The sequence below is a fragment of the Tamandua tetradactyla genome, chromosome 20 (genome assembly GCF_023851605.1).
Source record: "Tamandua tetradactyla isolate mTamTet1 chromosome 20, mTamTet1.pri, whole genome shotgun sequence".
In the NCBI taxonomy this organism is placed as follows: Eukaryota; Metazoa; Chordata; class Mammalia; order Pilosa; family Myrmecophagidae; genus Tamandua; species Tamandua tetradactyla.
The window spans coordinates 6,806,580-6,830,607 of record NC_135346.1 but is presented as its reverse complement, the minus strand read 5'-3'; the positions used below and the strand labels follow the sequence as shown (position 1 = coordinate 6,830,607).

Sequence of the window (24,028 nt, the reverse complement as noted above, 5' to 3'; positions counted from 1 at the left end):
AGACCTCTTCTTCAATTGTGTTCCTTAAACACCAACATTCGTTTTTATAGCAACAAAAGTGTGTACATGGCTATCTATGGAATATAGAAATAAGACCTTCAGCTATAAAAATGGATCTAGTTTAGTGAGAAGCAAAGCAGGGAATCTACTATTAAAGATAGGAATGGGAGTTGGTTCCTTATTTCCCCACAGATGTAAATTAAATAAAACATTTTCCTATGCCTTTACCAGTGTTCATGTTTTCCATGTTTGGAAGTAGACTAAAAGTAATGTACCATCTAATATTACTGCATTTCATAATATACATTTAGTCTTACAGAGCAAGTTTACTTGGAGAAGTTGGAGAATGACTGGATTCATAAACTAGGGTATTTTTGCTTTATTACATTATTTATAACCTTAATAGACATGGCCTGAATGATTATATAAGGTTTAAATTTCAAAAGATTGCATTAAAATCCTTACATAATGATTTTAAAGTGATTCAACATTTAAAGAAATAATACGTTTGGGCCTGAATTGAAGGAATGACTCAGAATATATCTGTACAATCTAGACAGTGGAAAAATAATCAGACATTGATCGTTTGCTTGTGCTAAAACTTTGAAGATGTAGAAACCTTTGCACGGTTGAAAGGGCTGAGGCTGGCTCTTTGTGTTTGTATGCAGAACGTGAAAGATTTCTATAAGATTTTTTCTGAGAGATTATTTCTGTAAGATGTCTTTAAAACTTCCTTTTTTGTTTTGACTACTAACTTGAATCTAAAATTAATTCTATTCAGCTGGGTAGCCTGGGATATTTTTAAAATAAAGGTTTTCTTTTTCCTTCTAGGAAAGTAGTTTGTCAGGCAATTACAGAACAAACCCTATAATACAGGATTGCTTTTCCCTTTGAAAAATTACTGATTCTACTAAATACATAGTCTAAGATTTTTATGAATAGTACCGAGGGATTTATAGGTTTGGCCTCATTTTTCAACTTACATCGTGATATTCATTCTTTGCCAGAAAATGAGGTTTCTGGGGATGTTTTACACAGGAGAGTAATAAGGGTGAGCATTTTGGATGTTTTAAAATAATGCAGTTTGAAATGTTCTGAACGAAACTATTCTAAATATATATATATATATATATATACATTTCTTGACATTTACTTCTGGTTGATTTTTGTTTGGCTCAGATATTCTTTAATAGGACCATGAACTCAATTTATTTCATTTCAGTATAAATATACTTTGTACTGTCATGATTTTATAGACAGATAGCTCATGCAAGGGAGATATAACGTGGATGCTAAGCTCTTTCATAGCTGAGTTTTTTAATTTATTCACTAAGAGACACCAAATTTGTGAATTTACCAAGAAATAATGAGGCAAATCTGACTCAAAATATATACAAAATGTCTAGATATCATGATCTTGTTCATGAAATGGGCTACCACCCTGAACGTGTGTGGGTGAGTAAAAGCCTACATCTTTAACATTTGCTATAACGAGCATGTATTATTGTAATTAATAATATAAAATTAATGTGTCTTATGTTAGCCGAATTGTCAGTTGAATTGATGATAGCATAAATTTTCCTGCTTATATATTAAATATATTTTATATACAATGTTTGTCACAACCATCCGTTAGATTGTAGCTGATTACTTCCTACAGATAAGAAAATTAAAGACAAATTTGTGTAACTATAAAGTGACAGATTGAAAACCTAGAGCCAAGGGCTTTTTTCCCCCCCTCAAATCCATTATTATGTTGTCTGTAGATTCTCTTTATCAGATGGAGGAAGTTTCCTTGTATTCCTAGTTTACTAAGAATTTTTTGTTTGTTTTTTAAATTTTTGTCATGAATGGATGTTGAATTCGGACACTTGCTTTTTCCACATCTATTAAGTTGATCCTGTTTTCTCTTATTTAGTCTATTAAAATGGTTTTGTTTTCTCACAGTTTTTGTCTGGTTTTGGTATCAGGATGATGTTAGACTAATAAACTCAATAGAGAAATGTTCCTGTCTCTCTTTTCTGGAAGGATTTGTGTAAAAGCAGTGTCATTCCAACCTTAAATATCTGAAATAATTAAACAGTAAAACCATCGGGGCCTGAAAATTTCCTTTTGCGAAGGTTCTTAAATATGAATTAAATCACTTTCATAGATATAGATATAGTCAGCTTATTTGTTCATGAGTGAGCCTTGATTTTGTCTTTTAAGGAATTTGTACATTTCATCTTAATTGTTGAATTTATTGCCATAGAGTTGCTTAGGAACATTTGCTTATAATTCCTTTAATCTCTGTAGAATTGGTAGTGATGTCCTACTCTTATTCCTGAGATTGGTGATTCATGTCATCTTTTCTTTTTCTTGATCTGTCTTGATAGCAGTCTATCAATTGTTCTGATATTTCATGGGAACCGGGTTTTGGATCCATTGGTATCTCTATTGTCTCTTTTTCTATTTTACTGATTTCTACTCCTACCATTATTATCTTGTCTGTCTACTTTAGGTTTAATTTGCTGTTCTCTTTAAAAATTTCCTTATATGGAAACTTAGATCACTTATTTTACATCTTGCACTTTTTGTAAAATAAGCATTTAATGCTATAAATTTACCTCTTCATACTGATTTTGTTGCATGCCACAAATTTTGTTAGGTTGTGTTTCATTTTCATTTAGTTAAAAAAGATTTCTAGTTTTCTTTGTGATTTCTTTACCCATAGATTATTTCAAAATATGTTGTTTAAATTCCAAATATTTAGAAATACTCCAGATGTCTTGTTATCCTAGTTTAATTCTCCTGTGTTCAGAGAACATATTCTGTTTGATTTTAATCCTTTTATATTTAATGAGCCTTGTTATATTGCCTCACAGTATAGTCTGTTTTGGTAAACATTCCATGTGCACTGGAAAATAATGAGCATTCTGCTCAAATTTGGTGTTCTTTAATTATCATACATGTCAGGTTGGTCAAAAGTGGTGTTCACATTATCTGCAGCCTTATTGATTTTCAGTGTACCAGTTCTGTCAGTCACTAAGAAAAGAGTGTGGAAGTTTCCAACTGTAATTGTGAATTTGCCTGTGTTTCCATTCAGTTCTGTCACTTTTTGCTCCAGATGCTATGAAGTGCTATAAACAGTGCATATGCATTCTGTATTATTATGTACTCTTAATGAGTTGGACTCTATCATTATCAATTTCCATCCTTGTTCATGGTAATATTCCTTGTTCTGATGAATACTTTGTCTAATATTAACACAGCTACGCCAGCCTTCCTGTGATTGATAAGTGCATGATATATCCTTTTCATATTTTTGCTTGTAATTTATCTGTGCCAAAGTGGATTTTTGCAGGTAGCATAAAGCCAGATCTTGTTTTTTATAAATCCAGTCTGACACTCTCAGTCTTTTTAATTGGGTTGTTTTATATCATTTGCATTTCATGTAATTATCAAAGTTATTGGGTTTGAGCCATATATTGCTATTTATCTGTTTGTCTACCTATTCTTTTTTTCTCTTTTCATGCCTCTATTAAATTCCATATATTTTAGTATTCCATTTTCTCCCACAATTTGATTCAGATATACCTTTGTTTTCCTTTTAGCGTTTGTCTATACATTTTAAACTTGCCACAGTCTATTTTGAAATAACATTATACAACTTCATGAATAATGAAATAACTTTACAATAGTGTTCTTCCATTTTCCCCTTCCATCCTCAGCTCATGCACGCTATACTTTTTATGCCTATGTATATTAGAGCCTCCAAAATACATTATTTTCAACAATCAATTTTAGGTTAACTAAAGATAAGAAAAATACATTCTATGCATGTCAACCTATCTACTATTTCTAATGCTTTTCAGTTTTTGTGTGTACCCAAATTTCCATCTCATTTTTCTTTTGCCTGAAAAACATCCTTTAACATCTCCTGTAGCATCTCAGCTTTTATTCACCCGAGAAGTCTTTATTATACTTATTGAATTTCATTATGCCAGTATTAAGGAATTCTGTCCCTCAGTGGATAAAGGTAATGGATTAAAGGATGAGGAAGATAAATATTATGTCTAAAACTGAAAAGGTTTTATATTTAGAATAAGAAGATAGTAGCCCTAATGTAACAGTACTTAAAGATGTCAGTAGCTTCCTGGTGAGAAAAAAACTGACACACATAGCAATGAGAAATTAGAGAAATGGAAACTAAAATAACTATTACTATCCCGTTATAGCTAGTAGACTGCAGACAGTTCAGTTTTGGGGAGTTCTCCTGGGCATGGTCAGGAAGAGGACATGGGGCTCGCCTGGGGAGCGGGCATGTGTAGGCAGCTGCAGGGTGGTCTGCGGGAAACCTGGGGGCTGCTGGGCACTTGAAGAACCATCTGGAACTCTTCGCACGAGTATGCGCATGCACTGAGACCTGCTCTCTGGGTCTCCAGGCAGGGGGTAAAGAGGGCGTGAATACACCACAGAGCGTGCTGCTGCACGCGGAAGTTTCGTAGTCCACATGGTATGCATGGCTCTTGAGTCAAATCTCAAATGAAAAAAGAACAGAATGGAGTCACACCATTTACATAAAACCTACCATTTAAGGTGGGGTGGGGTGGGGTGCAAGGACAGCTGAGTGGTAAAATTCTCCCCTGCCATGTGGGAGACCCTGCTTCAATTCCCAGCCCATGCTCTTCCCAAACAAACAAAATCAAGCAAGCAAGCAAGCAAACAAACGAAAAACCAACCAAACAAAAATTCAACAGGTGGTGCTGCAATAAGAGGGTACTCACATGGAAAAAGAATGAAATGTGATCCCTGCCATACGGCATACAAAAACAAAAAAAAAAACAACAAAATAAAAAGCATAGAATTTGTATAAAAGAAATGCATGCAAAGGGCATCCCGTCTCTCCATTCTCTTGGGAGCAACTGAACTTCTGTACCTCAAAGAAATACATAGAGAGAGATTGTAAAAATTAATCGTATGAATGCCCCATCTGCTTTCATCTCGCAGATGTTGATGAATGCCAAGCGATTCCTGGGGTATGCCAGGGCGGAAGCTGCCTCAATACCGTGGGCTCCTTCGAGTGCAGATGTCCTGCTGGTCACAAGCAGAGTGAGACGACGCAGAAGTGTGAAGGTACTGGTCTTTATTTGGGGAGATAGACCAGATGGTGGCTTTTTGATACCAGTAAAACATAACTTCATTTTGGATTTTGAAGCCTATTCATCTCAGTTATAGCTCTTTATTTCAACGTGAAAGTGTGGGCATAGAACCTAGCAGTTCCATTTTGGTCTGTCTACTGTATAGGCTTTGTGGGTTTGACTTGGAAAGGGTCAAGTGGCAGTTTGCATCTGGTATGTTATTTCCTTGCTGCGTTGTTTCAAGAATGGTAGTGATCCAGCCATTTTTCCCCCCTCAAATAGTTTTTCATTTTACTTATGAAATCATATTAAAAAACTAAAATGGGAATAAATACAAGTCCAAACGAAACACAGTATGTTAGTAATTAGCACCGTGTTGTATATGACAAAATAAAGTATCTAATTTGTATTGAATTTTGTTGCTTCATTGACCACCAAATTAAGAAACAATAGTTTACGTTCATTTAAATAAAGTATTGATAGCCGAAGTCTGCCTGTGGAGGAAAGTTTAAGAAAAATAATTGGAAGATGGGTCAATTATTTAAATTTGCATAGGAGGGCGGGCCGCGGTGGCTCAGCGGGCAAGAGTGCTTGCCTGCTATGCCGGAGGACCCCGGTTCGATTCCCGGCCCCAGCCCATGTAAGAAACAAACAAACAAACAAAATATAATAAAACAAGAAAATGTTTAAAGATGTTTCCCTTTCTTCCTCCCTTCCTTCCTTCCATCCTTCCTTCCTTCTCTCTGTCTTTCCTTCCCTTCCTCCCTCAAAAAAAAAAAAAAAAAAAAAAAAAAAAAAAAATTTGCATAGGAATGGACCAGAAAGTTCTCCGTATTCACGCAGCTCTTTTCCCTATTGTCTTTTTTTTTTTTTTTAATTAATTCCATTGTCTTCCTTTTGTTACTTCCTTCTCACTTTTTACTTTTGGAATAGTATATAAGCCAAATCAACGGGTGGTGTACTTGGGAAGGAAGGTGGTGGTTATTATGAGTGAGAAGCTGGAACCACTTCTCAGGGGCTGTGGCATTTCCACTGCACAAAGACAATGTATTTCTTATGTAAGAATGGAGTAAACCTTTTACACATCACGATTCGTTAAGACAACATACAGAGCCAACCCAGAGTTTGGGGAAAGACAGTGCAACTCTTTGTGTGCCCCTTGTCTGTGTTCCTTCCTAAAGGCGTGTAACAGAAGCACTGCCAGTGCTGACTCAGTCGTCTCTTCCCTTATTTCCTGCCCCGCAGCCAAAAAGATTTGACCATTGCCCAGAAAAAATTATGTGATTGAATATTTGAGATTGGTGGGGAATGACAGAATAAGGAGTAGTGATTAGCATTTGAAATATAAAGGTTTTATGAAGCCTTGGTTTTGTGTATAAAGCATACTTATTTGGTTATGTCTTAAAAGAGACTATTATCTGTTTTTGTCGGGTAATGTTGTTCCTTGGTATAAAGAAATCAACTGATATTAATTCATATAAAATGATTAAATGTGACTTGTGGCATAACGTAGCTGGTAAGGTTGTAAACTATTGCTGCAAACTATTGAACCGATTTTGAACTGTAGTCAGTTTATGCACAGTTTATATAGTATCAAAGTAAAAGTGTTACCATAAGTTTAAAATTAATATTACTCTAAGCAAAATTTTAACAATAATGATTGTTTTGACCAACTGCTAAAGGTAAGGCATTGTAAATATTTATGAGCATTGCAATGTGAATATGAAATATAGTAGTACTGGTAGATTTATTTTTAGGTGCTGCCTTTTCTGTTTCTGTGATAGCACGTTTCATATTTCTGTTCACATATTGTACTCTTCTCTAAACTTTTGTTAAAGTCATTGAGTTACTACGTTGCGTCAGAAATAAGAAAGTTCACTCCAGAATTTTGAACCAGAGGTTCAAAATTTCACTAGGGAAATGGTGGCATCATTAACAAAAAACAGTGAAGTTCGCATAATAATTTCTAAAGCTTATGTTACTTTTCTGTGTGTACTTGTTTATTGAGCTCTCACTCCAGCCCTTGAGTAGTCCTTGAGGAAAGAGACTCTGTCATGGGTAGTTCTGTATTTCGGCACTTAGACCAGTGCTGGCCTGGCGCCGGCTCCAAACAAATACATGCGTAATAAGTTAATTTATTGGACGTGGTAAAGTGTGCCAAAATGTGGGGTTGGGGTTAACATTGTATTTGGAAAGAGGCCAGCCATCTTCACCAAGGGACTTTTCCCTTCATCTTACTATTTTTCATTTTCTTAAAAATTTGATTTTGCTTTGGTTGCTATCAAGAGCCCAAAAGCCTACATGTGCAGTGCAATTTGGCATCTTTGTATCTTCTGTGTTATAGCTCCTCTTTGGTAAGCTGCAGGTGATACCTCTGAGTTCAGGACCTTTGTTCTCTATCTAAAAGAAAGTGTCTTCCGCTGCTCATTGGGATGTCTTCTTAACAGGAGTCTTACCTTGAAGACTTTCTCTGCTGAGCATATACAGTTTATTATTGAAATGAAAGGCAAAAAAACCCAGCGGGGGCCGGCATTCATCTCCTAACTTACCATCTGAATGCCCTGACTTCCTCTTCCTCTATGTTCAGTGAATCAAGGCTGAAAATAGACCCTCCGTGTCTGGTGGATTTTCCTATGAACTTCTTATTTCTCGCATTCGTAGACTTCTGTTCACGCTTTGTATCTGAGCCCAAAGTAGAAAGAAATTTGGGTGTCTGTATGTGTGTGTGTGTCTAGAGAAGAATTGGTTAATTTTTCCCTCCACTCATTTCGGATCTCGAGTCCATAAAGCTTCTCATGATGCCCACTGGAACCATGGCTTATTTCTTCTGGATCAGATCAGTTCCAAAATCTAATTTCCTAGCTCTGTCATAGAGTGGGCAGAATGTTTCTTTGGTGGAGTAAACCATTTCATCACATTCAAAGAGAAGTTTGTTTCAGTTACTCTATTCAAAGATTCATTAATCTAGCTATCGGTTTAATTCAAATGAAGGAGGAAAGCAAAACACATCAGTAATATGAAATGGTATATAGGAAGACTGTCTAGCATTTTTCTTTGTTAAAATAAAATATAGATTATTTTGAATTTCATTCCACATTGATAAAACACAAGTAGTTGCCAGATGTCCTTGTGTGATCCCCTCTCCCGAGCTATACCTTCTCTGACATTCCTTGTGCCAGTTGTGCTTTTCCTGGCTTCACTGGGAGGCAGGAAAAAAGCATCATTGTCTTGGAAAGTTTCCCTCCAATGGCTCTGTATGTGTCAAATAGTTGTTTTCAATTTATTCTGAAGAGTCCTCAGCGTTGGTCCATTACCACAGCATTTTGTTGTTTGAGATTTGTGACAAGAAATATATTTATTTATGCTCATGCAACTTGTTGGCACAGTCTTTTTTCCGCTGTTCCAACTGCTTTGATAATGCATGGAAAATAAACTTTCCTTCTAAACGGAAAAGTACTTCCTTTTACTGATATTCCCCAAAGTATATTAACTTTAACGTAAATAATAAATAGATCCACTGACTATTTCTTAAAGGAAAAACAACACATTAAAATGGAGAGTGAAGTAAGGATACCACAAACATTGGAAACATAAAGCTTTTTAATTCATCAATTTAAAAGCCATGAAAATTTCTGTCTTTAAAATCTTTTTTAAAAAAAATCTACAACTTCCAGGAAGATGGCCAAATGGAGTAGCTTGAGATTAACCCTGCTCCATGGAAAAGTTAGAGAAGGGACAGGAGGGCAACTGAGGCGGCAATTCGGGAGTGCAGCTGACCTGGGAGAGTCTTTTGTACCACATGCAGCAGCCCTGGTTGCAGAGGCTGAGGAACTGAGAGTCAGGAAGCTGCACGGACGGGAACACGGGACTAGGAAGTCAAGGCCACATCCCTTGGGTGCAGTACCCTCACTAGTGCAGGCCTGTGACCAGCAACTCACCCCACACCCCTTGTATCCAAACCCCATCACCCACTCCCATTCTCTGTGCTCCAGGAGTCCCCACCCCGCCAGCACCCAGTGCATGTACCTGCCCCCCACCCCCACCCCGAGTGCAGCCCAATCCACTTTCCTGCACCCCTCTGTGCACTTCCTCCCCCTCTCTGTTCCCTGCAGGCTGTTACAAGTGCATAAAGGTCGCGGGCACGAACCTCCACACCTAGGATACCCCCCACCCACCCATAGTGTCGCCCAGCCTCACCCCACCCCACCCCTGCCCCAAGTTCTGTGTGTCAGTTTATGGCACTCCTTGGCATGTGTGTGGCCCTCAGTCACGTCCTTCAGCTCTGGGAACTTCAGTTTATGGCAGTCCTGGAACCGCTTATGTGCATGGCCCTCAGCCACACTTTCCAGCTCTGAGAAAGCGCTGACTTGCACAGCCAGGTCACATCTGCCTCCAACAAATGAAGGTGTGACACTGATCTGCTTCCACAGCTCTACGCATGCACAGAAAGGGCCCCGTGCCTTAGATCAGTGCACACCAGGGTTACGCCCCCAGACTGGTGCACCGCACAGCTACGTCCTCCCTGGCCCCTGGGCACCCACGTTCGCTAGCACCTGCGTAACATCCCCAACCTGTGCCCATACCTGACCTGAAATGAATTACTGCACTGTTGTGCCCTGCTCCCTCCTGCACATCCATCCTGCAAACACAAGGCCTTGGACAACTGAAAGAAATCAAGTCCCAAAGTAAATCAATCAAGATATTTACATACCATGGAAACAACAGAAGATCACTAAGGATATCACAATGCAGACAGATACAGCCCTGCCTAATGACCAAATTAAAACACCAGAGGAGACACAGACTTAGGAACAACTAATCAAAGATGTTCGTATAGCTCTACTTATAAAATCAATGGGATAGCAAATGACATAAAGGAAATCAAGAAGACAGTGAAAGAGCACAATGAGGAATTTGAAAGAATAAATAGAAAAATAGCAGATATCATAGAGATTAAAGACTCTGTTGACCAAATAAAAAACACTGAGGCACACAACAGCAGATTTGAAGAGACAAAGAAAGAATAAGCGATATAGAGGACAGAATAACTGACTTCAAGGACTCAAAACAGCAAATGGCAAAAAAGATGGAAAAATTTGAATTGAATCTCAGGGAAATGATAGAACAAAGCACACAAATATAAAAATCATTGGTGTCCCAGAAGGAGAAGAGAGGAGTAAAGGGCTAGGAAGAGTAGTTGAGGATATAATAGGGGAAAACTTCCCAACCTTCATAAAGGACATAAATATGCAAGTCAAAGAAGCCCAATGAACTTCAAACAAAATAAATCCAAACAAGCCTTCCCCAAGACACATACTAATCCATCTGTCAAATGTTGAAGAGAAGCAGAAAATCCTAAAAGCAGCAAGAGAAATACAATCTGCTGCATACAAGGAAAACCAAATAAGACTGAGTTTAGGCTACTCAACTAGCACCCTGAAGGTGAGAAGGGAGTGGTATGATATATTCAAGATCCTGAAAGAGAAAGACTTTGAGCCAAGAATTCTATACCCAGCCAAATTGTCCTTTAAAACCAAGGGAGAGATTAAGGTTTTCACAGACTAAGAAGTTCTGGAAGAATTTGTCAACAAATGACTGGCCCTATAAGAAGTACTAAAAGGAGTTCTGCCAGCTGAAAAAAATGACAGGAGAGGGAGGTCTGGAGGAGGGCACAGAATTGAAGAGTACCAGTAAGGGTAACTTAAAGGATAAAAAGAGAAAGGCAGGAAAATAGATCTGGCAAATAAAAAAGATAAGATGTTGGATTCAAGAAATGCCTTTTTGATAATAACTTTGAATATTAACAGAGATTCAAGAAATGCCTTTTTGGTAATAACTTTGAATATTAACAGACTAAATTTACCTATTAAAAGATACAGATTGGCAGAAGGGATTAAGAAACATAATTCAGCTATATGCTGTTTACAAGAGACTCATCTTAGACACAAGGACACATATAGATTGAAAGTGAAAGGATGGAAGAAAGTTTTCCACTCAAGTTGTAACCAAAAGAAAACAAGAGTAGCTATACTAACATCTGACAAAATAGACTTTAAATGTAAAGACCTCGTAAGAGACAAAGAAGGACACTATATACCATTGAAAGGGTCAATTTCACCAAGAAGTTGACAATCATAAATGTTTACGCTCCTATTAAAGGAGCTCTAAAGTACATGATCCAGACATTGTCAAAACTGAAGGGAGTGATAGATGTTTCAACAGTAATAGTAGGAAACTTCAATACACCACTCTCCTCTATAGATAGAACAACCAGACAGAAGATCAACAAGGAAATAGAGAAGTTAAATAACTTGATAAATGAATTGGACCTAACAGACATACATAGATCATTTCACCCCAAAGCACAAGCATATACATTCTTCTGTAGTGCTCATGGAACATTCTCCAGGATAGATCATATGTTGGTCTTTATAAATTTAAAACATGGAGATTATTCAGTACGCTCTCTCTGATCACAGTGGGGTGAAGCTGAATCTCAATAACCACCAAAGAACGAGAGCATTCACAAATATATGGAGATTAAATAACACACTCTTAAACAACCAGTCAGTCAAAGAAGAAATTGCTAGAGAAATCAGTAGCTAGCTGGAGGTGAATGGAAATGAGAATACAGTTTATCAGAACTTATGGGATGCGGCAAAGGCTGTGAGAGAGGGAAATTTATTGCCCTAAATGCCTATATCAAAAAGCAAGAAAGAGCAAAAATCGTCAACTTAACAGCAAGCCTGGAAGAACTTGGAATATAACAGCAAACTAACCCCAAAGCAAATAGAAGAAGAGAACTAACAAAGGTTAAAGCAGAGGTAAATGAATGGGAGAACAAAAGAACAATAGAAAGAATCAATAAAACCAAAAGTTGGTTCTTTGAGAAAACCAATAAAATTGATGGGCCGCTAGCAAGACTGACAAAAAAGAAGTCTACAGCATTATAACTAAAACGTAATTGCATGATGGGCAGTCCAGTGGTGGCTCAGTGGCAGAATTCTCGTGTGCCATGCCAGAGACCTGGGTTCATTTCCCAGAGCCTGCCCACATTAAAGAAAAAAAAAATTGCATGATATATCCATTCTCCGTTGATTAAGGAAGCCATGAGTACTAAACTCAAGCCTGCTTTTTGCCCCCATAATACTTTATTCCTCTATCATGTTATCATTCCTCTAACTTACCACATTGTATTGTAATTCTTTCTCTTATATGAGTCACCAACAGACTATAACTACCAAAATTCTATTAATGATAGCTAATATTTATTGAGCACCTAGCATGTTTAAGACAATACTTACTTAAACTTCCCTACACAGGTTATCTTAGTAAATTATCACAATAATGCTGTGAGGTTGGTGAGTATTATTAACTCGCTTTCCAGATAAAGAAATGGAGACATGGAGAGGCCAAGTAAGTTTCTCAAGGTTATGCAGGTAGGAAGCCATAAAGCCAGAATTCTACCCTGCTAGATTCACTCCAGAGCCTGTGCTCTCAGCCAGTACTGCTGAGCCACCATGGGTGAGCGCCCAGCGGGCAGAGCCCCCAGCCCAGGGACTGTATTTAAGAACTGGAGGAGCAGAAGCAGGAGTGCAGTTTTCTGGTTGCTCCCAGAATTTTGTGGTCCTGCCCTAGGGTCCAGCAGGACACGCCGGTTACTACCTGGGGGGTTGCCAGCTGCCTGGCTGGAAAGTTCTGCCCTCCCCCCATAAGATGAAGGCTGAAGGAACGTGGGACCTTGAACCCAGCCCTGTGTCTTCACCTCCCCCTTCATGGTTGGGGGCAGAGTTCCCTGCATGTCATCAGTGTTTAGGGGTCCACGCCTTCTGATCACCACTATCTGGCCTGGCAGTCGAGGGGCTCCCGGCTAGCCATAGTTCTCTCAGCTCTGTGAGCCTTGCCCTCAGGGCACAAGCCTTGAAAACCCTACTCTTTCCCTCTACACTCCCTCTTTGTGGCTGATGTGGTTGGTACTTGGTGGATTTTTGTTACATTTTTTGTTCACTAAAATGAAAATTTATTCTTTATCATTATCAAAATAGTCCACTCAGTATGACTTTAGAATTGAAATTGCAGATTGAGGAGAACCGACTAGAAGTTAGGAAGTGAAAATGGACTTCTTTTTTCATACAAGGGAGTCAGTGCAATGTTCTAAAGAAATAGCTTTAGAATGACAAGTACATTCTTTCTATGGAAAAGTAAAACAGCAAGGTTTAAAAGAAAGTAGAGATCTAGCCCGTCTAAAATCTAAAATGTTTAAAAAGCTAAAATATTTTAAGAAATATACTGTGGTAAAAGCATCCAAATAGACAGCCCAATGGAACACAATGGAAATTCCATTAAATGAACTCTATCTATAGCATTTAAATCTATGGGACAAGGAAGATAGATGATGCAATGAAAGGTGTTAAGATGTCTAATATCATTTGAGAAAAAAATTAGGTCCACATGTCATGCATTTGAAATGGGTCAGGGTTATAAATTTCAACAAAAGAAACATAGTGATGTTAAGTAATCATGGGGGAATTTTTAAATAGTCTTACACAAGAGAAAACAAATAGGTTGGTAAATTCAAGTACATAAAATACATTGCATGTCAGTAAAAGAAAAAAACCACTGCAAATGAGAGGAGGTAAATAGTAAACTGAGAAAGATATTTGCAACTCCTCATGCAGATACAGACACGTTTTCTAATATATAAGGAAATTATGCATACATCAGTAAAGAAATAGTTGATAACCATGATCAAGGATATTAGTTGGCTATTAACACTAAATTAAATGTAGTAAAACATGCTTATCCTTACTTAGAATAAAGTACAAAGTAAAACTATGGCATTATCATTTCTTCTCTGCAAGTTTATAGCCACTTGTAAATTACTAAGAGTGTAAAATTGGAACCATTTCCAGGGAGGTAAACTTAGAGATATCTTTCACAATTACAGAGGCCCATTAACATCTGATCCATTATTTCTAAGAGTTTACCCTATCTATATTCATAATTTTTTTTAAAAAGTGGTGAAACTACAAAGTTATGCTTTCTGGTTTTCTTTTGTAATAGCAAAACATATGAACCACCTCCTCCACGATAATAGATGGAACAGACACAGCAGCGGACTTCACCTTAAAAGAAGAATATAGACATTTTATATATAAAAGCATGTTCAGGATATATTGTTATATTACAAAAGCCTAAGAAAGGGCGGGTGACGGTGGTGCAGTGGCAGAGTTCTCTCCTGCTGTGCCGGAGACCCAGATTCGATTCCCAGTGCCTGCTCATGCAAAAAAAAAAAAAAAAAAAAAAAAAAGGTGCATAAGGAAGAAAAGGATAGTAAGTGTACATTTTTGTTTATGCACAAAATGTCTGTGGAAGGACACGCAGGAAATCTGTCATTGGATATTGTAGGCAACAGAAATCGGTGCTCTTGGAGAAAGAGATGGAAGGGAGACTTCTCATTGGGTACTCTTACAAGAGCTTCTAACTCTGAACCACGTAAACGCATTACCTATTTAAAAAATGAAATTGAAGACAGAGATTAAGCTAGGGAAGGGGACCCATTCATTGATCACTGTTTTTATTACGCTCTTAAGGAATTCCTGTAGCCAAAGCCTGGCTCCCTCCTGGTGGCCTGGGTCAGTGTGTGCAAACCTCCCTTGGCCCTCTGTCTTCCCCAGGACACGAAGTCGGCACCTTGGCACGTGACATGCTGCCAAGTGGACCGTGATGCAATCCTAATGCCCATCAAATGCAGAAGGAAAACACGGGCCTCAGCTGATGTCAGTTAATCTTCAAGTTATTACTTTCATCTATCAGTACAATGTTAAAAACATCAAATAAAATGTGTTGAACTTTAATGATCCTCTCATTAATTGTGGTCAGGAGAAATATCTCAGTAAAATGTGTTTGTTAACTTGAAGTAGAAATAAAATGCATAATAAGGAAGAGCTCAGAGGTGATCATTGCAGTGAAGCTGATTAGATATGCTTTTGGAGGAGATGTGGGAAATTACAAGGATATGTGTATTAGTAGATAAGTTGTGAAAAAAGGAGATGTTAACTCATCTTTAAACAAAAAGCTAGCAAAATCCTTGTTGCCATCTGTAAATAAGCTGCATGGCCCAGGGAAAATAGAACTGATGTAAGAGTCAAAAAATGTACTGCTCTTTTCCAGTTAGGTTGGGACTTTCCAAGTAGAAAAAGAGACCAATTTTTTCTTTGCTTTATGGCATTTACATTGATTTATTTTAGGGTTTCTCCTCTCTATATAGTATTTCCTCTCTCCCTCAGGTACATAAAATTGTATTAATCACTGTATTTGTTTATGACATAATGTCATTATTGTCCCACCCATAGCAGCTTTCATTTATTTGTTTAAAATAATGTATTAAGTACACATGAAACCCCCAAAACAAAAGCCAGGACATAGCAGTAACCTACTACTACCCACAGTATGCCTCTACCCTGCATAAATATCACTTTGTAGCTGAGATTCCACAGTTCCTTGCTTTTTTTTTTAGATAGTGCTATTACATCTATGGATATTCCATTTATTAATATTATTACTATTTTTTTTATTTTACTCAAAGTGTGTGATATTTTATGGAATGTAACTTTATTCAATTAATATTATTATTATTTTTGCGTGGACAGGCTCTGGGATTCAAACCCAGGTCTCTGGCATGGCAGGCGAGAACTCTGCCGCTGAGCCACATTGCACCACCACACTTCATATTATTGTGATACAATTCATGCACATCATCGCAGGTTGCTCTAGTTCTTTTTAGAAAGGGAAATAATATTCTGTTGTGGGTACATACCATAGTATGTTCACCCACTTTCTCATTGACGGCCGTTTGAGTTGTCTCATGCTATATCTGTCCCATTGTCAATGGTTGTGTCTCCTCCTACAAGGATTTCTCTTAGGCACGTATCTTGGATGTTTAGTTTTAGGATATAATATCAAGTCATCTTCCACAGTGGCTGCACACAGTGTATATTTCCGTCATAAACACGTAAGAGGTGCTGTGGATCACCTCTTCTCCAGTGCTTGGTGCTGTGGATGAATGGATATACAGAAGGCTGTGCACGGGGTTATACAGGGGATATACAGAAGGAGGGTGTGGAGCAGGGGGTGGGGGTGTTGGCGCTGAATCTTGAGAATCGGAAGTGTTAACATGTTTTGCTGAGGGAGGGGCAGGCTAGGGGGAGACAGTCACACTAGCAGAACTAGAATCAGAGATGCACAGAGCATGCAGGGAACAGTTTATTTTGCATGAAAAGTCCTTCCTGCCCTCCCCCCTCAAAAATGTTTAGTGAATATTTACCATATTAAATTCTAACAAAAACCTTATGAGGGGGGTTCTCTTATTATCTGCATCTTATAATGAGGACTCTGAAGCACAGAGAAGTGTTTTGCCCAAGAGATTCAAACCCACGTCAGTCTGGTTCCAGTGCTTGGCCAGTCTACTCTGTCTACTCCTAAAGGTAGCCTGATGGTTATTAAATGGTTCCAAAGAAGGGAGCGTTTAAATAGGGTTGCACTTTGGAAATTAGTCTGAGGGCGCCAAATGAAATAGTTTACTAAGGAAAAGGAAATGGAAATGGTGACACAGTACTTGGGGTGGTCCAGCTGAGGACTCTTGCATGCCACTGTGGTTTTATAATGGCTAAATGGTTGTCCCGGAGAAATGCAGTAACCCAGAGATCCAAGAGTTCAATAATAACAGTTTAAGTCTCAGTTTTACATCTACAAGAAGCTTTAAAGATCTAACCTAGTGCCCTTGTTTTTTCAAAAATGTATCATGGAGCAGTTATTTGTGCAGGGTCACTTAGCCATAGGGTATAGACTGGGGATCAGAAGCTCTGTCTCCTAGGCAGCTGTTTACTCTCCTTCTACTGTATCACAGTGTCTCATCACAGGAGACCCTCTGTGGGGTCTACCAGATGTACAGTTCTTCATTTGTCCCTTCAGACACAGCCGCTCTGCAGCTGAGACTACACTGTACCTGAGGTTACTGTTGAAACATCTGTCATCAACCCCTTGCAGCATATTTTCTTATCCTGACTGTGTCATCTAGGTGCTGTCTCTTCTCCTTCATCCAAAGAACCGTGGTTTTGCTTGGGAGCTGGGGGCTAGATATTCCCTGTTTGACTGGTTTTCAGCACCCTTGCAGACATATCTACTCTGTGCAGCATTGAATCAGGTGACCTCTTCAACACAGAACCAGCTACACCCTAGTGGAAGGATCACTTTGATTTCCCAGAGGGATATTTATTTAACCATGGAGTTAGCATGCTTGTGCCTTCTTTTGGCTTCCCTTTGCTTGGTCCCTGATCAGTAAACAAAAAGTCTGATATTTTCTGCAGTTTGGGTGATATAGGTATAGCCTCACCCAAGGCCAGTGTGTTAGCATTCTCTAGAGAAACAGAACCAACAGGAGAGATCTGTCAATGTGAGATTTAGAACGGTGTCTCACACAACCATGGCAATGGAAGAGGCCCAGATCCATAGGGTAGGCTGTGAAGCTGGCGGCTCCAATGAAGGGTCTGGATGAACTCCAAAGGGGAGGCTCGCTGGCTGAAGAAGCAATAAACGAATCCTCTTCCTTACTGTCAGCTGATTGGATTATCTCTTTGGAGGGAGGCATGCCTTAGTTAATCGCAGGTGTGATCAGCCACAGATGCAATCAGCTGACTGATGATTTAATACTTCGGCCTTCTGGCTTATCCACCTTTCATGATATATCCTTGCAGCAATGGTCAGGCCAGTGCTCTCCTGACCAGACAGCTGGGCCCCATCACTTGCCCAAGCTGACACCAGAACCTCACCATCACAGCTGGTATGTCCGCCCAAGCCCATTGCCCAGATTTGTACACAGGCATCTGATGATCCTACCCGGCTAAAAGAGCTAAATAAATCTGGGTTACTCTTTAAGTCACTTCTATGAGGCATTGGGTTCATTATTTGGATTATGAAATAATGCAGGAGAAACCAAGATCCTGCAAAACTTCTATACTTTTTTCCCTTCAGTGGAACTATTGTCTTTGAGAACCAAAATCAGTTTCAACTTGCTGCACTTACCTAAGTGTGCTAAGCAAAAATGACATCCAGCAGGGTCACTTTTTTGCTTTCGCATATAAAATACATAATTGCTTATAATCAGATGAATTAATAGTAAAAGGTCTTTAAGGTTTCAGCCTTTCATGATATATCTATCTTAGGAGGCAGAGCACTGGGTAGCTTAGAAATGTAATTCAAATTAGGGGAATGCTTATTAAGGGTTAAAATCTGAACTGGAAATCTATCATTTTGTTGCCTTCGTGGACCATGTGGGAAAGGCATACTGGCCCCAGGCCAGGCAGTAGTGATGCTTCAGCCCCACTTTGAGAACGCTTCACCACGCCCACCCCACCCCTGCCTTGGCTCATGAATGGAAACACCACATCCAAGAAGGTGAGACAGGGGAAGAAAGAATGATGGGCATTCCAGAGAGGCAGCTGAGCAGCAGCCCAGAACTACTACTACACAAACAAAAGTTATCCCGTCTCACTTCCTAGCGTATTTATCAGAAGTTTCCAACCTAACATTTGTGTTGTTTTCTTCCTACAAATGACTTTGACTGTTACAGTGTATGTTCGGTAATGTGGAGGCTCCCCTGGCAGCATCAGCCCTAGTGGCAGGGTTTCCTGGGGAGTTCCCAAAGTGACATCACTCCTTAAAAAATTCCAACCCAAACAAAATGGTTTACACAGTGAGTTACAGACATGGTTTTCATTGAAAGCTCAGAGGAGAAGGTCTTATCTGAGGCACGGTGGGTATCATCATCATCATGAACACAAAGTCTATTAAAAATCATATTCCAAAAGGAAATCATTCAACAAAATCACTTTCTTTAGGATGTGAAGAAAAGGTATTGATCCAGATGGCGGATCAGAATTTGAAATACCCAAATCACATTTTAACTTTCTTTTATAACAAAAAATTTGCTTTTTGTGTGTGTGCTGTATGGTGGGGGTCACAGTTCATTCTTTTTCTCTGTGACTATCCGATTACTGCAGCACCATTTGTTGAATTTTGGGGGGTGAGGGGGGGCTGCATGGACCAGGAATCGAACCTGGGTCTCCCGCATGGCAGGCGAGAATTCTACTACTGAACTACCGTTGCACCCTGAAATTAAAGTTTTTAGCCCAGTAACAGGAATGATATAATAGTAGCACAAAATGACAATTTTAGTTCTAAGTGCAATGCAGAAAATAAACGTGGAGAGGGAAGAGAGCATCATGGCTAATAGATGTGGGATTCAAATGCCAGCTTCTGTCTTCCAGTTCTTCCACTGGCAAACAGTGTAAACTTGAGCAAATGAGTGCTTTCGTCTTTATTTAGGGATGATAGTTTATTCCCACTTACAGTTTTTATGAGTATCTTGTAAGGCCAAGCCTTTGGCACATTAGGCCTTTGTTAAAGAGAGGCAGGTATAGGACAGACAAAATGTAAAGAATTCTGATAGATTATTTCAATTATGGCTTTTAGTTCAGTTTCCAAAGAAGTAAGTTCTTTTTACCTAAAAAAATAATAAAATAAAGTTGATCTGCTGGGATTTATATTTGCCTAGTCAGATGAAAATACTAACTAGGCAATGAAATGGCCCAAAACCCATCTCTATGATGAGGGAATGCGGAACCAGGGGTTTAGATTATCCACTCATTCCTGTCTAGATTCAGTTGCTATTTTGACTCCTCCTGCCTCACTACTACCCAAGCACTAAGAAATGGACCTTGAGATCAGAAGGTTTGATCCATTTGATTCCTTCAGCATAACAGTGGACAGGAAATTGTGTTTTCCTGGATTCAAAGAAGTGTTCCTAAATCTTAGCATCCGATGTTGTTTCCCCAGTATCACTGAAATTTTTTGCATGTGTGAAATATGAAAGAAGCATGGTAAAGTAATGCACGTGAATCTTGCCATACAGTTTCTGCCTGAAATCATTGGAAAAATTAAGAGACTCCCAAGCACCTTTCTCAGAGACATTAAGTTAGATGTGTGTTAATGATCAAAAAACCCACCCCACCGTGCAATGAAAGGGTCCGATGAATGTTTTAAACTTCACCATTAGAGGACATAAAAGGCATGTACTGAAATGCACCTCATTATTTCTTCATTTTGATTACCAAATAATTGCTGCTTTATAGTGGAAAGAGAAAAATCCTTGGCAAAATAGAATAACAAAATAAAATGCTAGTTGAATCATTTTCTCCATATGTATCTGTAGCTTCTATTGACTTTGAAAGAGAGAGAGAAAGAAAGAAAGAAAACTATCTCACCAATTACCATGGCTCGGTGCCTGAAGGAAATTAGTCTAATCCAAACAAATATCCTGCTGTCAAGTAAAAATGTAACAAAACTTGAAACATAATACCCGGATTCAGGACTGCATTTCTTGAGAGTACTGTCGCTGTTGGACTTGTACATACCTCATTTACTACCCAGCATTGAATAATGTGCGAAAGGCTGGTGAAAATATTCATGGGCTGCTAGTTTATTTTAGAGTCATCCTTGGGGTATAGAAAAGCAATTTAGTAAAGATATGAATAAACCAAGCTGTGATAGTGCTGGAGTTATCTTTTTTTTTCTTAGTCCTAGGCAAGGAATCTCTCCCTTTCTGAAGGAGATCCTCTCATGTTTCATTGTACAGTACTTCTCATCCACGCTTTGCCTTTTCTAGATTTTGGTGTAATTTCTTATGTTATAAAGATAACATGAATGATTTTGAAAACTTGAACTGTAGACACCTCCTGTGTTAGTTGCGTGATCAGGTAAATTATACCTGCATGGTTGTTTTCTTACTTCAGAAGGCAACTACTTCAAATAGTTCTGATTTCAGAGGGCATGAACTTGAAAACCAGCAAATAGATGAATAAACGAACAATGAATAAAAGTTATAATATGAGCAAATATATTTTCTTACCATCACACAGATATTAGTTGAGCGACTGTGTTTTTATGTGAGTTTTGCTTTTGCTAGTGGGTTTTGGCTTCAGCGTTTGCATCCTACCCTGTCTCTGTCGGTTGAGCTATGGCAGCTCTGTGAGCTCTATTTCTGCCCCGGTCTGCCAGCCGCTGGGCCACGCAGGGCTAAGGCAGGGCTAAGGCAGGGCTAAGGCAGGGCTAAGGCAGGGCTTTGGCAGGGCTTTACTGCTGCTTTATGTCATCCAACCTGGCTGCAATTCTGGGGAGTGGCAGAAGACAATCCAGGCACTATTTACCAACAGCTGTATGTCATCACGCTGCATTTAGTAGGACTTGATTTAACAGGTTTTACCTGATGCTGCTCTGAAGCATTTGCTACTCTAATGAGCTAAATCTTGCAAAGTCTTGGGAACCTTATCAAGACTGTGCGACTATAAAGCAAAACTTTCCTTTTCCCATTTGTCCTAGAATACCATCCTAGTTCTATTACATAGAAATAAAACAGCTTTTCCTTTTGGTCATTTCTGTGCTGAGCATTGTAATAAATGAATTTTTATCTAGCAAAAATCTTCCCTAGGTTACTCAAGAAACTAGCAAAATAGAGAGTTATAAAACGATAATATCGTTTAACATTTCAGTTTAGCTTAAAACACATATGTCCACCTTCATTTTCCAAACTTCTGATAAAGGGATGAGGACATCTTTTTGAAGGTGGGTTCTGGTAATAGTACCTTAAAACTCCACTGCATAAATCTCACCTAAATGCTGTGATTTCCAGTTTCATTTTCTTAAAAAGGGAGAAAATGTCTCAAGATACTTGCAGGACAGATTCATCCTAGCTCAGGTACCAGCAAACTTTTTCTGGTAAAGCACTAGATAGTCAATATTTTAGCCTTGGCAGGTCATAGAGTCCCTGTCACGTGTATTCACCTCTGCCACTGCCATGCAGCCGCAGGCAGGAGGGGATTATAGGGGCAGACAAATGAGGGTGACTGTGACCTCACGGGACTTTACTTACAGTGACAGGTGTTAGGCTCCAGTTTTACTAACACCTGTCTTATCACCATCACTGTTCTTTCTCATTCACATATCTCACCTCTAGCTCATTCTACAGCCATTTTCTTAAGTGACCAGCTAGATGCTTTTAAATGGGCCCTGGAGAAACAAGCTTTATTTTAATAATTATAATTTAACTATTTAAATGTTTAATAGTTACAATTTTTCATAACTCGTGCATAGTGAAAAAACCTAACTCGTGCATCGGACTTGGTGTTTGATTAAACAGAGTTCACATTAAATTTAATAAATTCTAAAAATTAGGCATGTTTGGGCATATATTAAGTAAAAAAGTAGTGTAGTTGAGTCAAGGATATGGCATGGAGGTAGATTCTTCAGTGACTAAAGTTTGGGAGATGGTACTAGAAGCTTTGTTATTATTATAGCTACCAATACTTTTATCATCATTATTCTTATTATTAGGAAATTTTATAATATAATTACTCAACTTCTAAAAATAAGCATCTCCAAATTGGAAATCAGTATGCCAGCCAGAGAATTCCAAAGGCAAAGAAATGGCTGCTAAAATCACTATAACTTTAACTCCAGTGTCATACTTTCTAGGTCTGCTCAGCTCCTGTTATCACCTCCTTTTCTTTTACTCTTGCTTGTGGTTCTGCTCTTTTTCCATTCTACTGTTACGTAGACCACAATTGGAAACCCGGCCATTCCTGCAAGAAGAAGAGAGAGAATGCTCTTAGCATCTTAAAATCATTCCAGGTTGTTCTATCTTTATGCATCTACCAGTATACTCAGTGGGATGTGAATCAGTGTGGCATCTGAAAAGAAGAGATGTGCATACTATTGGCGTCAGTAATATATTTTAGTTTTAAAACATAAATTTGCATTAGAAAAATATAAGCAAACCCTTTTCAAAACTACTGCGATTGGCTTGGCATAAATAGGTTCTGTTCAAAACATGAAAGACTATACCAAAGGAAGGGCTTTAAATGATATTTGGGGAAAAAATGTCAGAGGTTGCTTTCTTGTTTTGTTGGGTTCTAAGCACAACAGATTTGAAGCCCTTGAAGATATTTTATAATAGAAAACATTTGAAGTTCGCTAAAAAATTTCTCATCCAGTACTTTAGTGAAACCATATTGTGAGTATTCAGTTGTAGGCTTGGAAAATTAATGCAAGTTAATAAACTCATAGAATATTGCTATTCAAAAATTAGATTATCATAATTTTTCCACCCACATGGAATATTTTTCCTTAATTTACCATGATAGAAAAAATATTTTTTCATATTTAACTAGTAAAGAAAAACAAGAAGTATAGCATTCTGGCATTTATTTGAAATTTGATTTTACATTTTAAAATATTTCTTGTATGTTTTTAGTTTCTCTATAGCTTCAAGATGGAAGATTGTTATTTTTGGTGTGTTTTTCCCCCCACAAAGTATAATGTTGCATTCTGTAGAAATCTTGTGTATTTATGTATACAACCACTAATGTATTTGCAGTGGCTACCTAATTAAATATTAATGTTTCTATTTGGAAGCAAGAAAGCATGTGGCTCTCAGGAATAAAATATATTATAGATTCAGCTCTTTCTGAGAAGGTAATTAAAATTTTGTTACGGTTTTCTCTTTAGAAATATTAAATATGTAACGACTCTCGGGTGAGCATTCATAGAGGATGAGGAAGGAAAGAGAAGTGGAGCAAGGAAGGGGAGACTCTTGTGCCCTCCATGGCTTATCATTTCCTTCCAAGCAGTGTAAAAAACAAACAGAAAGAATAATCCTCAAAGAGCTTAAAGGAAATTGTAGTGAAGCTTTTTTTTCTTGGAAAGCGTTGTAGTGAACTAGAATGTGGGAAGAGGGAGTGAAGGGACCAGAGCCCCACCTACACTTGACAGATCTCAAGTTGTGCATTTGCAGA

The 24,028-nt window shown here is 38.3% G+C and overlaps 1 protein-coding gene across 1 annotated transcript in view; it reads left to right on the top strand.

Moving 5' to 3' along the window:
* Positions 1-24,028, top strand: part of FBN2 (fibrillin 2) — a 260,472-nt gene that overhangs the window by 81,229 nt on the left and 155,215 nt on the right. The window contains exon 7 of the mRNA XM_077138319.1: positions 4,990-5,115. Within this exon, the coding sequence (XP_076994434.1) occupies positions 4,990-5,115 (126 nt within the window). The remainder of the gene's footprint in view (positions 1-4,989; positions 5,116-24,028) is intronic.